This window comes from Ammospiza caudacuta, chromosome Z (assembly GCF_027887145.1).
Source record: "Ammospiza caudacuta isolate bAmmCau1 chromosome Z, bAmmCau1.pri, whole genome shotgun sequence".
Lineage (NCBI taxonomy): Eukaryota > Metazoa > Chordata > Aves > Passeriformes > Passerellidae > Ammospiza > Ammospiza caudacuta.
In genome coordinates this window covers 69,194,788-69,217,074 of record NC_080632.1, presented here as the reverse complement: position 1 = coordinate 69,217,074, position 22,287 = coordinate 69,194,788, and the positions used below count along the sequence as shown (strand labels likewise).

The following is a 22,287-nucleotide window of genomic DNA, read 5'->3' as shown; positions in this document are numbered from 1 at the left end:
TAGGATTCTTAATGCTTGCAGGCTTCTTCTGTAAGGGTGGCTTGTTTATAAATGTCGAACCTTGGATCATACACTGCAGGATTGCAGCTGCAGGATAACCAGCTGAGAGCTAAAGATGATATAGGACTGTTTGTCCCAAGAGCTACTCAGAAAATGGCCATTTTTTCTTTACTGAAGGTTATGAAATCACATTATCCTTTATTCCTTTCTTCTGACATAACTACTCAGGAGTTTCCTTGTAACTCCAGATGGCATGTTCCTCTTTTGAAGTCACTGCCTTTACAGTAGTGTCACACCAATAGTGTTTGATTAAGTTTATGTAAATGAATATTCTTTCCTGTCTTTGAACATTTTTACCAGTCCCAAGTAGTAACAAATCTTAAAAAGCAGTGCTGGTTCCTTTCTATTCGCAGCATTTCACTTTCTGTGGCTCAAAGAATTGGGGAGAGACAATAGGGAGAACTCACAGATTTTAGTTACAAATTCTGGCATGTACATATGGTTACAATGCAGGCCTAAGCTATATAGTTTGAAAAAACTACAGATGTTAAAAATAGTAGCATATGCTATTTGTCAGAAATGTGCATTTTCACAGTCCTTTTTGACAATATTATGATTTAAGGGTTGATATAGCTGCCCTAGATCGCAGCACTGCATTCTGATATTACAGCTTTAGGTGGAAGGTATAGCTTTCTGTTTCATCCATAGTGAGGACTGTGTTTCTTTAGTTATATTTTATTACCATTCTTTTATTTGGTGACTCTTACGGCAGAATTTGGAAGAAAGCTGTGTTCAAAAGGGTTACAAGTGAGTATTTAATTATAGATACTTAGAATCCATCTTCAAAAAATATAAAGGCAAATGTTTTAAGCGTGTGGTGGATAATAATTTACAAATAGAAAATTAACATTGAAGTAAAAGTTTATGACAACAGCAAATGTGGAAAGTCTGCAGGGGGAGCATTGCAAGATTATTTTTGTAAACTTGTTTCAAAGTTATTTGTGGCATTCAAAATATTTAGTAAATAAAACCATAATGAAGACTGGTGGTTCTGTTTTGTTAAGGAGTTTTTTTTGTATGCATTAAATGTCTTTTTTACTGGAACAATATGATATTCTTTTTGTAAATGTTTTGTAGGCTTCAGCAAAGTGGGCGAAATAGGTGAAAGGCAGTTTGGAAAATTTAGATAGGGATCTTCGATACATATGAGCAGAAACAAAAATGAATCATGTTCTTTTATAGAGAGAATTTTAAATTTTCCTTTTCTTTTACAAGTCTGTTTTAAACAGTAAACAATTTTAAAGGATTTTTGCCACAGAAAATTGGGTAAAAAGCTTTTGCCATGTCAGAGTAGAGCTGAAGAAATTGCAGTTTTTAAATGGATTTCTTTTGTACGCTCTATTTGGTTTTCAAAATAATTTTAAATATTCAGACTATTTAAATATACAGAACAATAGGAATTTCACATTGAATTGTAGTATCTCAGGCCACTGCCATTGCTCTTGCTGCCTGCTGTGCAATTGCGGATGACATCTTCTGTGCTGTAAAGCGGCTGGAAGCAGTTACACAACTAAAGCTAGATAAAGGAAATCATTGTTAAGGTCTTATTGAAAGCATAAGCTGAGTGATGAAAAATCTTGTCAATTCTCTCATTCCCTTTTAGTTTTGCAAGGATGTTAGGGCAATAAAGAGATATCTCCTGTAAGATAAGAAGCAGTAACAGAAAAAAGCTTCAAAGATTTGGCTAATTCTCTATATTTCAGTGCTGCAATTTGACATATCCCTTTTTCCAAATTATGGGTACATTGAGATGTGCATAAGCAACAGATGTGCTCAAAAGATTCTGTTCAAGATTTAGCTAAATGCCACTTTTACAAACTCTATGTCTGAGAACAAAGGCATATTATAGTAAATATAAATATTACAAATTGATCTTAGAAATTCCATGGAATTTCAGATGTATGTTTGTACTGGAAGGCTTTTACAATTGTGTTTAACTTAACTGTTTAATCAGAATGAAGAAATACCCAATTGCAACTACATATAATTTTTATAGGAGATTTCTTCCATTTAATTGACACTGAAAAAGAAAACACACACACAAAAATTGCTTTTCAATGGTAAACCTGTGAGTTTTAAAAGCAAGAATTATCTGTGGTGTTAACTTGATTGTTTTGTAGTATTTTTTTAAATAGGCCTAAAGATTTTTGGTAAAAAGTTTCATAATTTACACTTGTTAGAAGTGGGAAATTATTACATTGATGTTAAATTTCATTGATACCGTGGCTTAAAATAAGACACCTGAAAAATATTTCTAAGCTAAACTGTACATTGGTTAAGTTTCTTGATTGCTGCATCATTTTAATGTTGATGAACAGTCCTCTAATATGTTTTGAAAAGAACTAAGTCTTTGAAGATAGGGGCTTAAAAAGTTGCACCTGACATCTTCTCTAAGACCATTTGTCCTAAAACATACAATAGTTCATCATAATAGAAAATTGAAATATGGTAGAATTATATTTTTATGCAGCTTAATAACAAAGCTTAAATTAATTTCCTTTACAGAAAAAGAGGGTTATTAATGTCTAAAGTACTTTGACAGAATTCAGATTTTCCAAACTGAGTTCTTCTCCCATTTCTCTTTTAAGAAAGAAATGGATTTCTTTCTTAAAAAAACAAACATTGAGGGTTTTGCCTTTAGAGGAGAGCTGTGTCACACTGGTTCTTTGAGAGCATCAACAACTGTCTGCTCTTTGCATTAACAGGAGAGGCGGGGAAAATCCCAAATGACAGGGGATGGCCCTTGCTAGCTGACACCCATCCTGCTGCCCCCAGGGGACACAGGGAGGGCAGGCAGCAGGCTGATAGTGGAGTTCTGTTTAGAGTCAGATCATCAGTTAGAGTCTTTTGGTGCACTGAAGGCCCTGGCTCTGGTTATGCTAAAGAACAGTAAAGTTTCACCTCAATTGTGCTAATTTATGTCTTGATGCTCTTATTTTTTCCTTTTGAAACATTTTTGGGTTTAGATTTTCAGAAGAAGAAATTAGTATTAGCCATCTAAAACAGTATTTAAAAACTGAATAATCAAATTTTGCTTTTCTTCCATAAACCAAGACTGAAAGGAATAATTGCTTTGTTTTGACAAGTGAACCAAAGAAGTATGACATAGAAGTCTTACAGGAATGCATGCATGAAAACTAGGCTGTCATGTTTACAAGGTGATTTTTTTTCATTTGATGAATTTTTCAAACAGTTACTAGTCTGTAAAATATACTGATATTTTTTCCCAAGGAGCTTCTTTTGGCTGTAAAGAGTTAGGATTAAATATAAATACATAATTTTGATTCTGCAGCTATTTTATGAAGACTCATTCCAAAATGTTAGTATTTTTGCTATATATATATATATGTATGTATATAAAATACAGTTCATTTTACACCAATCATTGATTGTTCTACAAGACAGTTGAATAAAAGATGGGTTTTGAGTTATAGATATTGAATGGAGTTAAAATTATATTCTGTGTAAACCCTTTATAAGAGAAAAGGGTGTGTGTGACCAAGTCTATTGTAAGTAGTATCATAATTGAGGAAAGCGCTGTATTTTCAGTATGCCTTTTATCTCAGTTCTGTAAAGTGCTGTTTAATAGATTCTATTTAACTACTACTTTTAATTAGTGTCTTTAATTGTAGTAACATCTGTTAAGTTTTAGATTAAAAGACTGACATTTCCTTAATGCTTTAAGAGATATATTTGATTTACATCCAGCAAGTGATTGAGTTTCAGCTACATCCCAAAATGCTGCAAGTGTTTGAATTGTTATTTGCAAAGGGGTATTCTGTAACTTCTGAGAATTTAAGAAAACACTTTATCCATTAAATATTTCATATTGGTGTGCTGTTAATTGATATGTGCAAGATATTATGCTTTAGAGAACTTCCATGTTTTTGTTAAATGTTGCTTTGGAAGAGCAAAACCAGACATGTGCATTTATGCTACTCTTAAATCTACACCTATGACCAAAACCAATCATCTTGACCTTGCATATTAAATATCTGATGTTCTTTTTAAACGTGTTTTGCTGACAGTTCACTTAGAAAAATTAAATTTGTTTTTCTAGTAGTGCCTCTAGATAACAACCAACACTGTGGCTGCTTTATAAAAGAATATTGCTTGCAGGAAAAATAAAGTATTTGTTATATTTCGTTGTCCAAACTGTGTGCATGTGAATATTATGTTTGTTTCTCATGTTGTTGCTGCAATATAGATAGTATTAAATATGACATACTAAATAGTAGACATGAAATATACTGATTATTTAGAAGGTTCCAGTTTTTATATAATATTTTTCATAATTGCTAGTAAGTCATCACTGATGGTAAAATCAATATCATTATTTTCCCACAAGAGGATGCAGAAAAAAATAGAAAACAGGAAAAAAAAACCTGCTAATGCTTCGTTTCTGATATAAAGACACAAAGGTAGTGTATTAGTTTGAATAGGCTGATGGATTTGACCTGTGAGTCAAATGCTATGTGAGTCAAAAGGAGTACAAAGCAAGATGAAACTTGGTTTAGTCTGGATTTTTATGTTTGTGTATTTGCAATGATGTGCTGAATTTCCAGAAGACAGTCACTCCTTGGACAGAAATTATAAGTATACAGAAAATAAGTTTACCCTGTAATATGTTTGCTTTTAGTTTCCATTTATAATTATATATATAATTTTGTGTATATATATATACACATATACACACACATATATATATATATATAGATATATATAGATATATAAAATTATTATTATATTATAAGAGATTTTTTCCTAAGTCTTAAAAAAAGGTTACTGCTGTGATTAAGGTAAAAGAACTGATTTCTCTAAACTAAAGAAATGCAAGATACTATGAAACTTATATCAATACTTGCATTCCCGGTTTCCCTCTGTACCAGTCTGTGCAGAAGCATAATAATATAATATTTATATTATTATATAATCTAATCGCCAAAGAACAAGATGTTGTGTATTTTGGTACTTCTAGTCTGCATATTTCCATTATTTAACCATTTTTCTGTATTTATTTTACAGATTCTAAAAATGGAATGGGGAGGAGAGTATTCTTTTGATTCTTCCAATTTAGACTGTTTGTTAGATGTCCTCCCTGGAGAATTGGAATTTAGACAAATCCTTAGTGATCTTGATGAAAAAATAAAGAAGAACTCCTCCAGGTAAAGAGTATTTTATTTGAATCCAAAATACTAGTGAAAGTCATTTGTGAAGAAATGTGGCTTAACTCACCTTTCTTTTCTAGTGGCAGGTTAAAATTCTGATAAATACTTCAGCAGTAATTTTATTTTAACCACTCGAGCATTTAAGAGATTTTTAATGCTGTATAATTATTGTGCTATAGTCTTTCTCTCTATGGTATTCTTAACAATTGTATCATCTTCACCTTAGGTTCTGTTGCAGCAGGTATGATAGTGAAGGAAGAAAATGTGAATTCTCATGACAGTTGTATTTTCTATTTTTATGAGATAGGATTTCCTACTAATGAGATACATTTTTATTGACTAAAAGAACTACAGAATTTGACAAAAGGCAAAGTTTAAACATTGTGGCTTAACTCTTTAGTACCTTTGTAATACTTTCATCAGTGAAAGATGCTCTTAAGCAAATAAAGTTTTCGTCCATTTAAAAAAATAAGTATACAGTCAGAGATATAACAAATGATAGGATTTTATACTAAATTTTGAAAATGCTCACCTTTGTGAGCATCTTCAAGTATAAACAGTGCTTCTTAAAGTATGATTTCAAGGAGCATCCATCATGACATCTTTTTTAAGATTGTATCATTTTAATGTAGCCCACGTTTGTCAGAGGTCTTTGCTCCCAAACAGCTTCTGAAAGGATGGAAATAAACCATTGCCATACCTCACTGGAAACTGACTTAGATAATTTCTCAGTTTTTGTCATACTGGTTATGCTGAGCTAAGAGGTTCTTTTGGGGGGGTATTTCTATTAGTTTTACCTCCCATTTGCACTTAAAACTTAGGGTTTACTAAAGTACTTGCAATATTAATTTCATGATAGCAATGGTACTGAAGATCTGGTAAATATGCTGTTATGGACCACTGCATAATACAATTTAATGTTAAGAGTTTTCCATGTGTTGACATGAGCAAAATGTAGATACTTAGAGATTTGTTTATGTCATAACATAGTTAATTACACAGGTAATTAAGTTTCCTGTGTCTGTGGTCTTGTATATCTGGAAGAAACAGCATCAGCATTTTTAGCATAACTGTTATCACCTCTTCAACTAACAAATAAAAGTGATTTTGTTGTCCTTGTTTAGAGATATCCTGAGATTAGGAAGATGATTCTTAAAATGAAGCTTTAGAATGAATGCTTCACTACTATTTTTTGTTTTAATGTGGAAAAATGTATGCTGCTTGTTGAGAAAACTTTGACTATGGGAAGAGAAGCCAGCTGTTCCTTCTTTTAAGTGGTACTTTATAGCCACTTAGCATTTTATGTTACGTTTTACGTTAACATCATCACAGTGGAAGTGTTTGTATGTCTTGAAGGAGGCTGATTGTCACTGTCTTACCTGTCTAGTCTTACAAATTAGAAGGAATTTTTACTGTAAATTTTGTGAGATCCAAATGATATTTTATTAAAGGAGAGCTGGAATTTGGATTAGGATGTGATACACAGCAATGCAGGTCAGGAAAAATTTCTGCTGAATTGACACTTAAGCTAGCTTTAACCTTACTTTCACAAGGAAAAAGAGGAAGTAGCTCTGTAGTTACCAGGTGCTATTTTGCTCCTGTAGTATGTCAGTTTCAGAATTTGAAAGAGTTTAAAATAAGATGGACAGCAGCTGATGTGAATTTTAAATTAAAAAGAGTCCTTTTATTGCTAATATATTAGAGGTAGCATAGAATGTAATAATTTTCAAGTTACCATTGATCTTTGTAAGTGGTATGATAAGAGCAGCTCTGTGTGATACAGTGATACAATTGAAATACAATCCATTTTTCATCAAATAGATTTATGCTTTTATTAGACCACAGAGAATAAACATAATAGTATACATCACATATATATATATTTTAAAATAAAACATTGCGTAAAAAATTATGAGGCAAGAGTGTATAAATCATTCAACTGCTAATTTATTGCTTCTAACTGAATAGATTTTATAAAATTGTGTGACATGACAAATCAGATATGGTTTTTAGCTGTTGAATTACCTTCAGTAGTTTTGTACTGTACCAATTCTATTTGGTGCTGTAACAACAACAAAAAAAGGTCATGTGTGTGCAATTGTGTTATTTGCAAATTTTGCAAATGACATTGCAAAAATGTAGTAAGTGGCTCATTCATTCACTTTTATGTAATAGAACTCTTATTACACTTGAATGTTAAGTTGATTTTTACAGCAGTTTATAGAAGCAGGTGAATATGAACTCTCAAAACAATCATCGTTGCTGGCCTGTTTTGGCTACAGGGGTGATCTCAAGGTTATTCTCAAGTGCGAAGTTTTACAGGTTTAATCAGGTTGGCCTTTTGTCTTCATTCTTTCCTTTCACATTTACTTTGACTTTTACTGCTCATCAAAACTGAGTATTTGGATTATTTTTCTGAATCAGTGGTTTAATAATTATTGACATTTCACTTGTTAGCAATTCACAGATTAAACTTGCAGCTTATATTTAATATTTCTAAGCAGGAAATACAGTACAGAGCTTGAAACCAAGCCTATAGTTCATAACTTGAAGTGATTGCTAAGCATGAGGTCTCTTCAGCAGTTGATTTTTATTTCTGTATTCAGTTTTTTCTTCAGTGAGTGCTACCTTTTAGTTGTGATAAAGCTATAAGATTTTGTGAGACTGTAGGACAGTAGGAGATATTGTATGTCTTCATCAACAGAACAATTGCTTAGAATTCAACACAATTATTTAATAATAATTGTATCTCTGCAAATTGTATCTCTGTATCCCTGGAAACTATAAATTTGTGAGTCTTTTCACAAAAGCCTAATTTGACTTCAATCTGATAAACTTTGTGTTGGTTTAACACAGCCTGGTTTTTTGGGGTGGGGGGGAGGCACAGAAGTGCTTTCTGTGAGAGGCTTCTAGAAGTTTCTACAATGTCCAACAGATCCAGTCGCTTATGGCTCTGAAGATGGACATGCTGCTGGCCCAGTTAGAGAAGTTGTCAATGCCTCTGTGATGGCACATTTTAGAAGAAAATCCTCACAGGAGCAGCTTTTTCTCAGGGGTGGCGAGGCACCACGGCTGGGACCGTCTCGGCGCTGCACGCACAGCCGTGTGGCTGCCGCCACCATCTCACCACAGCCCACGGCGAGCTCTGCCTGCCTGGCCGCCCCTAGCCAGCTGTGCTGCAGGCAGAAGGGCAGGGCCGGCGACTGCGGCTTCTCCTCCCCGGTAGCCCGCATGAAGAGAAGCATTGAATGGTCCCACGTGCCTGGCGGTGGCTGGGCTGCATGACTGGCAACGGGAACATAGAGAGTGACTCCCCTGCACAGAACCTAGACAAAATCATTGCAGGATCCTGCAGATATCTTTAAAAAGGTAGCATTTGTTGGCAATAGTACTTAAGAGCAGGAGATTTTTTTCCCAGTCAGAGAAAGAGGAGGAAGTGAGGACATGTGGAAAAAGACGACATGGTGACGCCTAGATCAGTGAAAAGAAAGTGGAAGAGGAGGTGCTTCAAGCATTGGAGTCGATACTCCTCTGCAAGCCATGGACTATAATAAAGCAAACTATCTCCATGTAATCCATGAAGTCCTTGGGGGGATGCAGAGATCCAGTTGCAGCCTGTTGGGAAAGTGCTCATGCTGGAGTGGGTGGATGCTAAAAATAGTTGTAATCCAATGGGAGACCTGAACAGAGAGGCCGTTGTTTCCTGAGACAGAGAAAAGAGGGCCCTTACTTCCAAACTAGAGCAGTTTATCCTTAAAGGACTACACCTCATGAACTAGTGACACACACCATAGCAGTTTCGGGAAGACTGTTTTGCCGCTGGGCGGGACTAACATTACAGCAGGAGGTTGGCTGAGACTGCTACTTGTGAAATTGGAACAACACTGGAGAAGTTCTCGGAGAACTGTTTCCCATGGGAAGGACCCCATAGCACAGCAGAAGAGAGACTCCTCTCCCTAAAAGCAAACTGAAGAAGTGTTTTGAGTGACAAACTGACCAAGTGCTCCCATGCCGTCTCCCTGCACTCTCAGTGGGAAGGAGAGAAGAGCTGGGAGGAGGGGGGTGGGGGGGAAGGTGTTTTAAAGGCTTATTTTACTCCTCATTATCCTCTTCTGACTCAGTAACAAGTTTACTTTATGCCTTTAAGTTTGAGCCTGTTTTGCCCCCTTAGAGTGTTTTCTTCCAGTCCTTAACTCATGAGCCCTTTTTTCTGGTTTTCATGGCTGCCTGGCATGTTTACCAGTGTCAAACCACGACAGACTTCAACCTGACCTAATTAACAGTAGTTTACTCATAAGGATTTTGAAGGTCTATTTTGAAGGGCTGCAATGAGGTCAGTGCTACTAAGTGCTTAGAGCATTGCATCTTTTCCCATCACCATTTTATAAAATTATGATTATTATTTGGGAACTAACAAGATCTTCTGAATTGTAGACCTGGAAGGTGTCTCAGTAAGGATATTAGTGTGACATGGTCCAGCTGTTGATCATAACTTTGCTGATTTGCCAAGAAATGCTTACCAATGTCAAAACAAAGGGATGGAGGAGTTTCAAACAGGATATTAAGTCAAGCTATCTCATTCCATTATCCTGTATCAGAACTGACGTGTAAAAGGGCTTATATGTTTTTAAACTAAGGTGTGCTGCAGGAGTCATCTTGCTATCTTATTTTGAAGAAAATCTTTGCTTGTTCTGCTCAGGAATTTTCAGGAAGCAGTTATGCCTCATATTCCTTAGTCAAGAGATTTATCAAAATTTTGGCTTTTTCAACCAAAATCCCAAGAGTGATTGAGTGTTTGGGAGAATTTCAAAATGAGGGCTAATTGTAGAGGAAAAAAGTTATCATTTTATCAGTTTTACTTGGACTAAATATTTATCACAGCTTTCAAAAGTAATTTGACTCTGGGTGAATGTAGCTGGCTTGTTGTACAAATGTATTACTTTAGTGTTTGCCTGAAAATTTGATGCCTGTAAAGATATTACAGCAATGTTATTAAAAACTTTGTCAGAATAGTAGTTGTCTAGTCTAATCACTTTACTGGACCAGTTGCTAGGAATAAGTAAACAAACTGAGAAAGGAATGTTATTTTTTTTCCTATGCAGACTGTGTTGCCTTTGTGCATAATACCTGAATCTGGGTGAGTTGTTCCACAGCAACTTGCTAGCTGGGCAGCACACTTGCTCAGAAATTGGCTGTTTTATTGACACATGATTTCTTTATTTGAATATTCAGTGATTATCACTGTGTCAGTACCTTAGGTGGTTAATTAGCTGTCATCTACATCTACAGAAGCTGTAATCAGATTTTTGACTGCCCTGTAAAGTATCCCATTTCATTTCATATGAGCATATATGAGATGATGGGTTTTGAACCCTTATTTGTCACTGTCATGTTTTAGTCAATGGAGTTGAAAAACTCATGTTTCACTGCCTGTCTTCTGAAATAACTTACCAAGACAAAGCTTGCATCTTGTGACAGAAATATCTCGAGCCTTTAAAACAAGAATGGAAATTAAAGGTGGGCAGGCAGTGGTTCAGTTAGAACTGACTGTTCATATATGGTTAAGCTGTTAAGTACTTTTTTCTTGCTAAAGTGTAGCAAAGCCATCACCATTCTATTTCTTCTGGTTTTAACGACACAGTTACTTTACAGTTAAGAGTGGATATGTTTTGTAAGGGGCTAAATTAGAGATATGCAATAGTTTTCGAAGTCCTTGAACCAGGTGCTGTGTCTTTGGTTTACCTCTTTGGGTTCAAGATCAAGAGAAAGTTTAACAATGAAAATGTCAGTGTGAATTACACTGCTAAAAGTCTTTCTGCAAATTTTTTTACTGCTCACAGCAGGTCCTCTGATACACAGTCTTCCAAATGATAAGATTTTTTTGTATGAATGTCCTATACCTCTAGCAGTCAAGCTTTTTAGTGAGTAATAACAGTAGTTTTCTAACACTGCTTAATTCTTCAACAGCAGTGAAAACTGATCTTATTTATTTTAAAACAGTCTGTTCTGAATGAAAGATATGTAAACTGATTCTAAAGCTGTGTTTCCATGAATGTGAGGATCGTAAGAATAAGGAACACGAGGTTAAAAGATAATTTCACTTTATAGCTTAGCTGTTTAATTTAACCAATGTCATTGTCATTTTATGGTTGCTCCCTATGCTCGATGAAATAAATTGAAATGTGCTTGTTAGAAATTGAAAGGAGTTAGAAGATCATACTTCAACTTACTCATAGTAATCTTAGGCAATGGAAAATGATACATGGAGGGGGCAACCCTTATTCTGATACCATAAGTTTCAAAATAATGTGGTGTGACATTGTATGATAGTATGATAGTGCTTACACTATCAGTTCCATTACAATACTTTTTAAACTGTTTGTCCATTGATGAACCCACTTTAAAAGCATTTTCTCCAGATGATTAGGTTACTTGTAAAAACTATCATTAATTTAATAAATAAGAGCACCTAAGAGCTCTTACATTGAGATTGTCTCTCTGCAGTATGAGTACTTACCAAATGTTTTTCCAGAAAAGGACCCCAATGTGGACACAGATAATATAACACAACTTGGCTTTGGTTTGTTAAAGAACTGCAGGCACTTTCCCCTGTAAGGAGGAGAAGCTATTTCAGTCACATCATTTTCACTTTTATAATGGTATGCTAGGAGTACTAACCACAAAAAATATGTGCCCACAAAGGCTCAAGGTACTGCCTGTGTGGGACTAAAGATTTGTTTCTTGAAAAATCAGTCAATTAAAAAAAAAAAGTGCAAGCATAACTATCAGGTTTCTTTGCTACAGAGAAAGGTTATGTTTTTTTCTTTGAGCTTTTACATTCCACTCCTTCCTTAGTAGTTTGGTGACTGGTTTTTTTCTGTGTCTGAAGAGTTCCACAGTTTCCAAAAAAAAGGTTGAGTCATCTGTGGACAAAAAATTTATTGAGGGTTATTAAATTTGCAGGTCCATAGTATCTATATCATGTCAGTTGACATCATCTGGATTAGTGCCTCAGTATGTTCAAAGAAGGAGTGAATTTGCTACTCTGAACTTGAAAAAAGTACATTTGCACTTAATTAAAAAATGTTACTGGAAAAAAAGGAATCCAGCACTTTTAATGAAATACATGAAGCATATTTTTCACATCAAAATTACATTTTTGCTTGCAGTTGCTGAAGCTTTAGGAAATTTCTAAACCAGGAAATCAAAGACTTATTCTACCTACGTGGTATGAAATGATAAAGTTTCTGATACCAGCTTAGGTAGTGAGAATAATTTTAATAATATTTAACAGAATAATTTTTTTTTAACTTAAAATGCTGCTTTCTGAACTCAGATAATAGACTATTTTTTAAGGTAACCAAATTCCTAAGTTTTTAATTAATATAATTAATGTAAAGGAGTAAGTAACTATAATTAACCATGTTCTTGTATTACTGAGTGTTGACAAAATTCTTAGCAAGATGCAGCAGTGGTTTTAAAACCCTGTTTACCTACAGTGTTCTGTAAGCTGTAAATAAACATGACGAAAATATGTTTATTTAATCAAAACCAGCTTTAGTCCTAATTAAATGTGTATTTTGGGAGGATAAAAGGATTAATTAAAATGAACATAGTTATCATGATTTATACTTGTGTGGAAGGTAAGGAGCAGGGGAATGGCACTGAAATCTATCCATTTAATCCCCTTATTAGTATTGGGACCAATTACCAACATGTCTGGTCTTGAGAAGGCTGTATTTTATTCAAAGCTTGTAGTTTATTAGCTTGGTCACTGATTCATATGTCAAAGATAAGTGTAAAACTTCACTCATTATAGTAGTAGATTGGCAGAGATTTAACAATAGTAGTGTCTTTTATAATGCACAATGCTGTAATGTATTTGGGTATGTTTGAGATACATCAGCACTCCACAATAAGAGCCTTTGATAGTGTCCCAAGAGCCAAGGTGTATGAAGAAGGTGTTTCGTTTCATAGTCCTGAGAACAGGTTTCACTAACTAAAAAGATACTTGCCAATCTTTTGTCAAGTTTAGGATTGGACTTCATGGTTGGGCTATTAAACCCAGTTTTGCCAGGATCTAAATTCTATTTTTCTAGCTGAAACTGTATGAAATATTAAGCATTGCTTTTGAAAAATAAAAGTAGAAATGCAATACCAAAAAGGTGTTTTTGCAGGAAAATAAATAGAGTTAGATTGTTTTTGGATTTTTTAAATTTTGTTTTGTTTTCACTTAAGTGTCCACACAAGTAGAAATAAAATAATTCTGGATGTTCAATTGTTCTTGCGATCTTTGCAAATGAAATCACTGTAAAAACGTAACCAACACATCTGATTTCATAAAAAGAGTTATGATTCTAGATGAATGTTAAGGAATGGATCAGCTCCTTGAAAAAAAAGTCCTGTTTTCTTTCAAATATTCTAATGACGAAACAAGAAAGAAAAGATCTGCTTTCTCAGCACAACTGGCTCTGAAATTCTTTTCAACATTTTCTGTGATGTCAGTGAAGCTTTAAGAAGTTATTAATATATCTTATGTTTTATAAAACAACTGCTGATTGCTAAAGGAGCAAAATTGCACATTCAGCTTTGAATGCAGCACTTGATTCAGTTTATCGTCTCTGCTTTAGCTAATTAAGCACCAAAGACCAGATATTAGGTTGGCTAATGTCTTGTTCATTAACTACTTTATTAAAATGAATAAGATTGGTTGAAGGTGAAGTTGTACATACACTGGCTGAGGATGGTACAATCTGGCCTGAAGGAAAGTTTTTTTAGCTCCAGCTCAACAGCACTTAAATGTTAATTGTTAATTCTGCAAATTCAGGTCTTATTTTGTGAGTGTAGCCTAATCTGTGAAAAAGAAAGACTAGAGTTACCCTAAATTTGAGTAGTTTTCTTTTTAAAATATGGCATGTATGAAATACTGTTGTCTCCAAATAATGTAGAAAAATCTTGTGATTTTTTTTTTTTTTTAGCATAGAAAAGTGTCTTAAGGACCTGCAATTGGACATAAATGAAATCTGTACTGACGAAGTACTACAAAGCACAACTGACTGCATTCAGTGGCTAAATAACTGCAATTTTAGTTCTCTGAGACCTTCTTCTACAGACCATGGAGAGCTGCTGGAGTTCCTTAAGACCTTGGTAAAAATTGTTTATTAAAAACTTTATTGTTGAAAAGTTGATTATACAATTGGAGGTGGAGAGGTGGATGGATGAGTTCAATTCGTTTTTTCATTTCAGCCTTTACTGTTGTGAGGGTAGTTCATAAATCCATGTCCGCAGCAGGGCGTTATGTTTCCTCTTGATCATGCCTTAAATAGACAAACTTGGAACAAAATCTTTTCACAGATGCTACTATATGTTCAGCACTGCTTGGATTGTTTTATAAAACACATGTTGGTAAAAAAAACATTGGAAGTTACTGTCTACACTGAGGCTGTTAGTGTTACTGCAGGTTCTTCACTTTTATCAGTATGAATTTAACTCATCTAATGTATGTTACTGTCCTTTATGCATTATTTAAGCATAAACTTCCTACCTGCTGTGTGGCTAAAGAGGTAGGTGATAGATGCCCTATCCCTGTAAATGTTCAAGGCCAAGTACTACTGAGCTCTGAGCAGCCTTATCTGGTTGAAGACGTCCCTGTTCATTGTAGGAGGATTGTACTAAACAACCTTTTAAAAAGTCACTTCCAATCCAAATGATTCTGTGTTTCCCAGTGAGAAATGTAGAACATTCTTTGTTCTACCAAGTTGTACAACTAGATGCAACCAGAAATCAAATTCCACTTCAATGAAATTGAAGAGTATTAGAGAGTATTTTTATCCAAAATTTTTATTGAAAGCTTGCATTTGGATACACATGTGGAAATGGAAGTCTGGAAAATTGAATTGGCAAGATAAGTGAAGGTTGATCCCTCAGTAAATGATGGTCTTCAAGTTTATATATAAACAATATGTATGCATTTGATATGATACATATATATAAAATCAAAACACATAAACAGTATCCAGTGATTATTCTTTGTCACTTCCATGTCATGGTTTAGTTGTAGACCATGAACAACTTTAGGCTAAGATTAACTGTAATGGAAGAGAACAGGAATGTACAGAAGGTGAATTTAGAGAAGGGAAGTGTTTTCTCTGGCTAGAGCACAAGCTTGATAAAATCAATGGTTGATGAAAGCAATATTTTTTTTTTAATGTATATGATTCTTGTTGCTCTTTCAGTCACCATTGATTCCACTGAATATGGATCTGTATCAAATGAGGAAGTTAGTTTTTAGAGACGCCAAGTCTTTAATGTTCATGTGGTGAAGAGTGATTTTGTTCTCTTCTGGCAAAGTTGATCAGTATGAATGTTGCTGTTAAAAATCATCCCATTCAAGGATGTCAGAGGCTGCCACACGTCTTACTTGATCTAGATGAAATTGGAGAATCCCAGAAAAAGCTGACTATGAAGTTCTTGCTTGCAGGAGTCTTTTGTTATTCCTCTTAGTCCACGTAGATCCTTACTTTATTCCCTCAGAATGTGGCATGGCAATGATGACTTACTTGGGTCCATTCCCTGCTTGCTTCCTTCTTCAAGGTCTATTCAAGCCATATGCCTGAACACCAGGTGGCGGCATTTGTTTGGAAAACACAAAAATGTCTCCATCTTATATAAGATGTGCTTTCCAGCTCTCCAACTTCCCGGGAGCTTACCAACTGCATGACAGTCTTGCTGTGAGCTGTAGTATCCAGTTAAGCCTTGAAAATGGCTCTGTGGCAGGCTGCTAAACAGACAGCAAAGTGAAAAGCCTGGACGTCTCAATTCTGCAGTTTATCATAAAAACAGTTTTGGAGCTCAGTGACTTTCACATCACTATTTCCAGGCTTATGGCTTCTTAGATAATCCAGCCTGTTGTGTAGATGGAATTACAGATGAAAATGTATCTGTACTATCTGTATCTGTAGTACTGACTGTACCACAGTCTGTCTGTAAGAAGCTACTTTCATCTGCAGTCAACTATTTTCAATAATATTCAGGATTAATGAGATTATTATGAACGGACTTTCTTAAATATATATCTCTATCCATTGAACTAATTAGATAATTTCTTCTTGCATTCTTTTAATTAAATATATATAATTCATATTCAGTAACAGGAACCTTCTTTCTACTTCAGGATAACATCCTTATTCATTGTTTTAATTTATTATGTGTATTTATTTTGTTAGGAATTTTGTGTAAAGCTGCTTGGACAATTGAAAAACAGTACAAAGTTCTTTTTGGGCTTTGCCTGGGGTGCTATATTTAGGTTTATTGTTATTATCACACGTTTGTAAATTTTTATGAAAATACCAATAATTTCTTCATAAAGCCTGAAAATGTTAATTATGTGAAATGTTGTCATTCTTTGTACTGTCCTGTAACTCAGTATTTAAAAGCTGAATATATGCACTAACAAATTGTCATTAAATTCTGTTCCTGATAAAATCATGGCAGATTCTTTTTTTTAATCAAGTCATCTTACTGTACTTGTGTATTGATATGGTAGGTAGTTGTGCATATTGTGCTGTATTCTGGTTGGTAAATTGCAACTGGTTTTCTGTATGTTATTGTTATGACTAACTTTCTGTGCTCAAAAGGGAACTTTTTGTGCTTCTCCAAAATATCTGGATACTAATTTGGATCTTTTTCTCTTGAATAGTGCTGGCATCATCTTTTGCGATATTTTTATAGGTTAATTTTTAAATTAAAAAGTGTATATCAATATAGGTAATGTGTGGAGACACTTGATAACACTTTCTAGAGCTTCACAGTTCACTTCAGGTACTCTTTCTGAGTTATCCCTACATCTAAAATAGCATCTGCAAGCTCCTATTTTTAATGCTGTAGCTTAAATGCTGTAGTTTAAAGGGCTTGAAACAGTCCTTGGATATATAAAAATATTTCTGCTTTGCCTTTAAAAGCAGCAGTAGAGACTTGCTTGGAAGATCATTTGGATTCACCATTGAAGGCATCAGGTGCATACACTGTTTTGATAGCTTCTTTTGCTTCGTACATTTCAGAATGTAGTATTTGAGCATGATTCATAAAAAAACCCCTACATTTAAAGTCCAGAAGTCTACTTGCCAAGAGACAACCTTTCAACACAGTGGTTAGTAATCCGGGTTTCAGTTTACACTTTGAAACACATTTTTCTTTGGGGCCACTAAACTTTATAGAATAGTTTAGCAGATAATAAAAGAAAATGGGATCAGTATTATGCACTTTGATATATATGACTTAAGATTTGAACCAGTTGCACATATTCCTATTACGTGCACATGCTTTTGTAGGATGATATTCAATGGATAATTTCCTTTACTATTCTGTCTTCCACATGTTTCCTGCTTGTTAAGTATGAAGAATTAATAAGAATTATTTTGAAATAAAGATGTAAAATGGAAGAAAAATAGGTAGTCTGTTATTTTTAAGACTTTCTTCATAAGAGGCAATCATGCTCCCAGTTTGTTATTCAGAATTAGGTACTGTAGTGAAAGTGATGGGTTTTTTCAAGAAGCTCTGGTCATAGTAGAGGGCAACAAGAAGGTTAAACCCTCTAAGGTATGTAAGAAGTTTGAAACATCCAGAACAAAGAATAAGAGTTCTGAATTTAAAAATTTTTGTCACTCTAAAACGTACTTATCTATTGGAAAAATCTTGCTCAGGAAGAGGAAGGATTTAGTACTTGGCATTCCAAAATGGTTATGTTTATGCAATACCACAGTCAAACTTGAATAATTTACCTGCCCTTCAAAATGGGAACAGAAATAAAACCAATATTTTCTTCAAATATTGTAAGTCAAATAAATCAGCAATGCTGAAGGTGGAAGGTAGAAAAGGTTTCTTTACCAGCCTTGCTTTATAAGATGGAGTATGCCTTGCAGACTGTGCTGATTTCTAGTGCTTAGTACAGGGCTATGTTTTGGATTTGTGCTGAACATACAGCACAATATAGAGGTTTTTCTATTATTGCTGAGCAGGGTGTACACACAGCCTTTCTGCTTTTCATACTGTGACACTGGTGAGGAAGTTGGGGGTGCATGGGAGGATGGGAGGAGACACAGCCAGGACAGGTGACCCAAACTGACCAAAGAGATATTCCAGACCATGTGGCATCAGGCTCCATATATAAAGTATGGGGAAGAAAGAAAACAGGTATGTCTGAAGTGATGACCTGGTGATGAGTGATGCTGTCCTGGAGATGGCTGAACACCTGCCTGCCATTGTAAGCAGAGAATTAATTCTTTGTTTTGCTTTGCTTGTGTGCATGGCTTTTGCTTTACTTGTTAATCTGTCTGTCTCTCAACCGATGATTCTTGTGGTTTTTACCCTTCCAGTTCACTCCTCAGTCCTGGTGGTACAGGGGTGAGCAAGTGGCTGCCTGGGGCTTGGTTGCTAGCTGGGGTGGAACTATAACAGGTAAAGGACAGACTGGAATGAGGCCCCCTGAGGTGGTTTGCCACAATGCTTTTCTCTGCTGGGGAGAATCAATGGGAGATGAAGGAATAAGTGAGAGGGCTTCTAGATTCTCATCCACTTAAGGCTTTCCTACTGAAACTAAGAAAATCAAGAATACCACCAATTCCACTCAGTTTTCTTGTGATGGTACTATTGAGCTGTGACAAGAGGAGCTGCCATTTGCTGCATGACCTCTTGGAGCTGAAGCAGCTGTAAGGTCAGAGATCCTAGCCCCAGACTGAGAGAGAGCTCTTCAGACTTGAATGAAGAAGGAGCAGCAGCCATGTGATTTCACTTGCTTTGTTAACTGACTGCCTTCTCCAACCCATACAGCACAGATGTACATGGAGATCACTACTATATCAGTCTGCATCTTGGTTTGATGGGTTACGCAGCTTTTTATTCTTCTGTCCTGTGTCATCTAAGACTCCTTAATTCTTGACAAGTTTTCGATTTTACGTCTTTAAGCGACTCCTGGGATGACTTTTTTATCCTTGGAATGGTCTTTTTGATGATTGCCTGCTGAGCCTTAGAAGGTGACCATTTTATAAATTAATTCCTTGCTTGGTTTTATGAGAAAAACCAGTCATTATCTATGTAAATCTTAAGTAATTTTTTCATATCGCTTTCTTTAAAAGATGCTGTGACAAGAAAAAGGCTGCCAAGCGTTTCCTTTGAACTGTGGTCTAAAATTGATTGAGAAAAGAGGTTGGGGATATAAGAAAGATGAGAAGATGAGTGTGAGTTATTGGCAGAGGTAGACAAGAAATTTCATTCATGTATAAATCCTGTTTTCCACAGATTTCATTATTTCTGTTGCTGACATATCTTACTTGCTGTTAAGATAATTAGTATAAGAAACTGGTTTTAGTCTAATATGAAGCTGTTCATTTAATGAACTGTAATTTAAAAAATTTCTAAAGTACTGTCTGATTTACCTTTGCTAGCAAAACTTGTTGAAGAATGAGAAGAATCAAGAAGAAATGGTACTTCACTTCCTTCTGGATCTGTCTAGTCAGTGTGGTGTCTCATTTCCCTGTACTGCAAGTGGGACGTCTTTTGAGATAACATCCTCGCTTCATACAATTCAGGATGATTCGGCTGTGGATGTGAAATCTCTTTGGGATGATGTGAGATTGCATCTTCGACAATTTTTAGTAAATAGACTGCAAAGTCAAGAAGAAACAAACACTAATGCTTCTCAACAACAAATGGAGTTTAAAACTCAGTGTGTGCAGCAGCTTTTGTTTCTTTATCCCAAATCAGAAGTCTTAATGAGGTATCAAAATATGCAGAATAAACTGGTTAGTGATCTTCTACAAAACTGTATTTTGTCTAGTTGTGGTGAAACAAATTTTGATAAGGTGGTCCATGGTTACCAAAGTTCCATACCCAGATTGTGCACAATGATAAAAGAGGATTTGTATATATTAAGTGGGACAATTGGTCCATCTTCGTCATTAAAATTTATTAATGAAACTTACCTGGATACCATCACTGAAGAAATGACAGTTCTTCTTGAAAGACTTTGTGAACTGCAGTTCAAAGAAAATGCTCTACACATAGTTAAAGCAAACAAGATTTCAAAGAAGCATGGAGGAAGAGTTCACGCTGTGGGTTAGTAGTCTTATTTTATGTTCTTTGTAGTTAGGTGTTACTTTAATGATGCTATTTTTTTTTAAATAGACTTGATTATTTTCTGTGAAGAGAGAGACCTGAAATTAGTAATTACAGCTTTACGTTTAAAACATATAACCACAGTTGAACTCTAGACTGTGTCAGAATTGTGGTGCAAAAGTAAGAGAGAGTAACTTATGTAATTAAACAAAATCCTAGTATAATCCATTGGATAACACTGTGATGTCATAGTCATTTTTTTCAGCCTGTTTTATTCCAGCTACTGAAATATGTACTAGAATAAAAACTATTTAATCCAGATTTATATAAACACAAACCGTTGTGTCTTCTACTCCCACTTTTTTTTTAATTGTCAGACATTTAAAGGAGTTTATAGGAAAGACAGTACAGTAATGTGTCCATAAAACAGATAGCAATTCACACATCAGAGCTGACCCAAAAGATTACTCTGCCAATTCTAATTCTGAAACTAAGAAACAAACAGAAAACCCATTTACATTTTCTAGTCTTGTGAAAATACAGAAGGTTGAAGTTAATACTGCCTGGTCATTTTTTCTTGTTCCAAGAAATGTCAAGAGGAAAAAGAGTCTGTTGTTGATGTAGTGTTTCCTGTATTTTCTTTTTGCAGTTTTTAAGTCTGACATGCTAATTTCCAAAGGGAAGAACCAATGCTTTGAAAAAAAAAATACAGAATCAAAACTTCCATAACATAATTGCACAATTGCGTGTAATTGTTTTTTCAGAGCAGTTGTTGGAGCACACCTCTGTGCAGGAGCTGTTTATTTAAAGCATAGCTTTCCATGAAGTGATTTGAAGACAAAAAATATTGAAAATTTAGAATCGTGAAAAATACAGAAACAGAAGGTCTTGAATTGTGCAGCATAAAGAAAGGATTAGTGAGGTGATGATTTGTCAGGTCTACACAGAAGAAAATCACATACTTCTGAGTTTTAAAGTCAGCATATGTGTTAGTCAACTAAAAATTCCAGGGGAAGAAATGCAAAGATTATTTTTAACAGGAACTGAAATATGGAGGAGTACTGGAACGTGTGAAAGACAAGGAAGAAGGCATGCAGATGAATAGAAAGGATGAGAAGTTCAGTGTTGGTGGGAAACAATGAAAAGAAGTAGTGTCAGAGTACTGTTGAGATATGAAATAACAAGAAATGTGTTTTTGAATTACATGGTGAGATGTGAGTCAGTGAAAGGATTCACTGACAAAAAAAATTGCCTGGAGTGAACAGAAGTTTGTAACTTAATTTTTCTTTCAGTCTCAAAACAGCTCAGGAAGATGGGGAAGTTCAGTTATCTCCACTTTACATCTAAAACGTGGAGTTTGAAGTGCTCACAAACATGTCTCTCTGAAAAAATCATACTTCAACTCTGTATTATAAGACGAGAGAAAACAATCATTCAATCTGTTAATAGAGTACTTCCTCTGCCTGCATTTTTTTTGCCGCAGGATGTGACTTTGCATGTTTTTGTGCCTGGTACATCTATCGGTACAGATTTCCAGTGCACATTTCTTTTGCACGGTCAAAAACACAGAGGAAGGTGAAAACAAACAGTAAATTTTAGGTATTGCTTGCTTGCTTTAAAATTTTAAAACATTTTCTGCAATTAATTAAAATATAATTTCTCTATTTCATAAATATTAGATCAGATTTTAATTTTTATTGAAAATTCATTAAATGTCAGATTTCGGAAACAGCAGCTGTCTCCTTAACACCAATAAAATGTTTTTAGAATTGCTGTTCATTAATATAATTTAATTCTCAGGATTACTTTCTTCACAGGGGCTGTCATAGTCATGTCTTCATGTTATTTTACTTCAAGAAATTAGTATGGGTATTGATTTGCCTACTGGTTTTCTACTATTCTTACTAGTTTTCTGCAGAAAACTGCTCATACACACTTCAGCCAGGGA

At 34.9% G+C, this 22,287-nt stretch overlaps 1 protein-coding gene across 2 annotated transcripts in view; it reads left to right on the top strand.

The window, feature by feature from the left end:
* Nucleotides 1-22,287, top strand: part of KIAA0825 (KIAA0825 ortholog) — a 235,823-nt gene that overhangs the window by 32,096 nt on the left and 181,440 nt on the right. The window contains exons 2-4 of one of the 2 annotated variants that reach the window (XM_058823362.1): nt 5,086-5,225; nt 14,207-14,375; nt 19,670-20,344. In XM_058823362.1, coding sequence (XP_058679345.1) covers nt 5,095-5,225; nt 14,207-14,375; nt 19,670-20,344 — 975 coding nt within the window. In that variant the 5' untranslated portion in view covers nt 5,086-5,094. Of the gene's footprint in view, nt 1-5,085; nt 5,226-14,206; nt 14,376-19,669; nt 20,345-22,287 lie in introns of those variants that run through there. The other variant, XM_058823363.1, reaches the window with a different exon arrangement.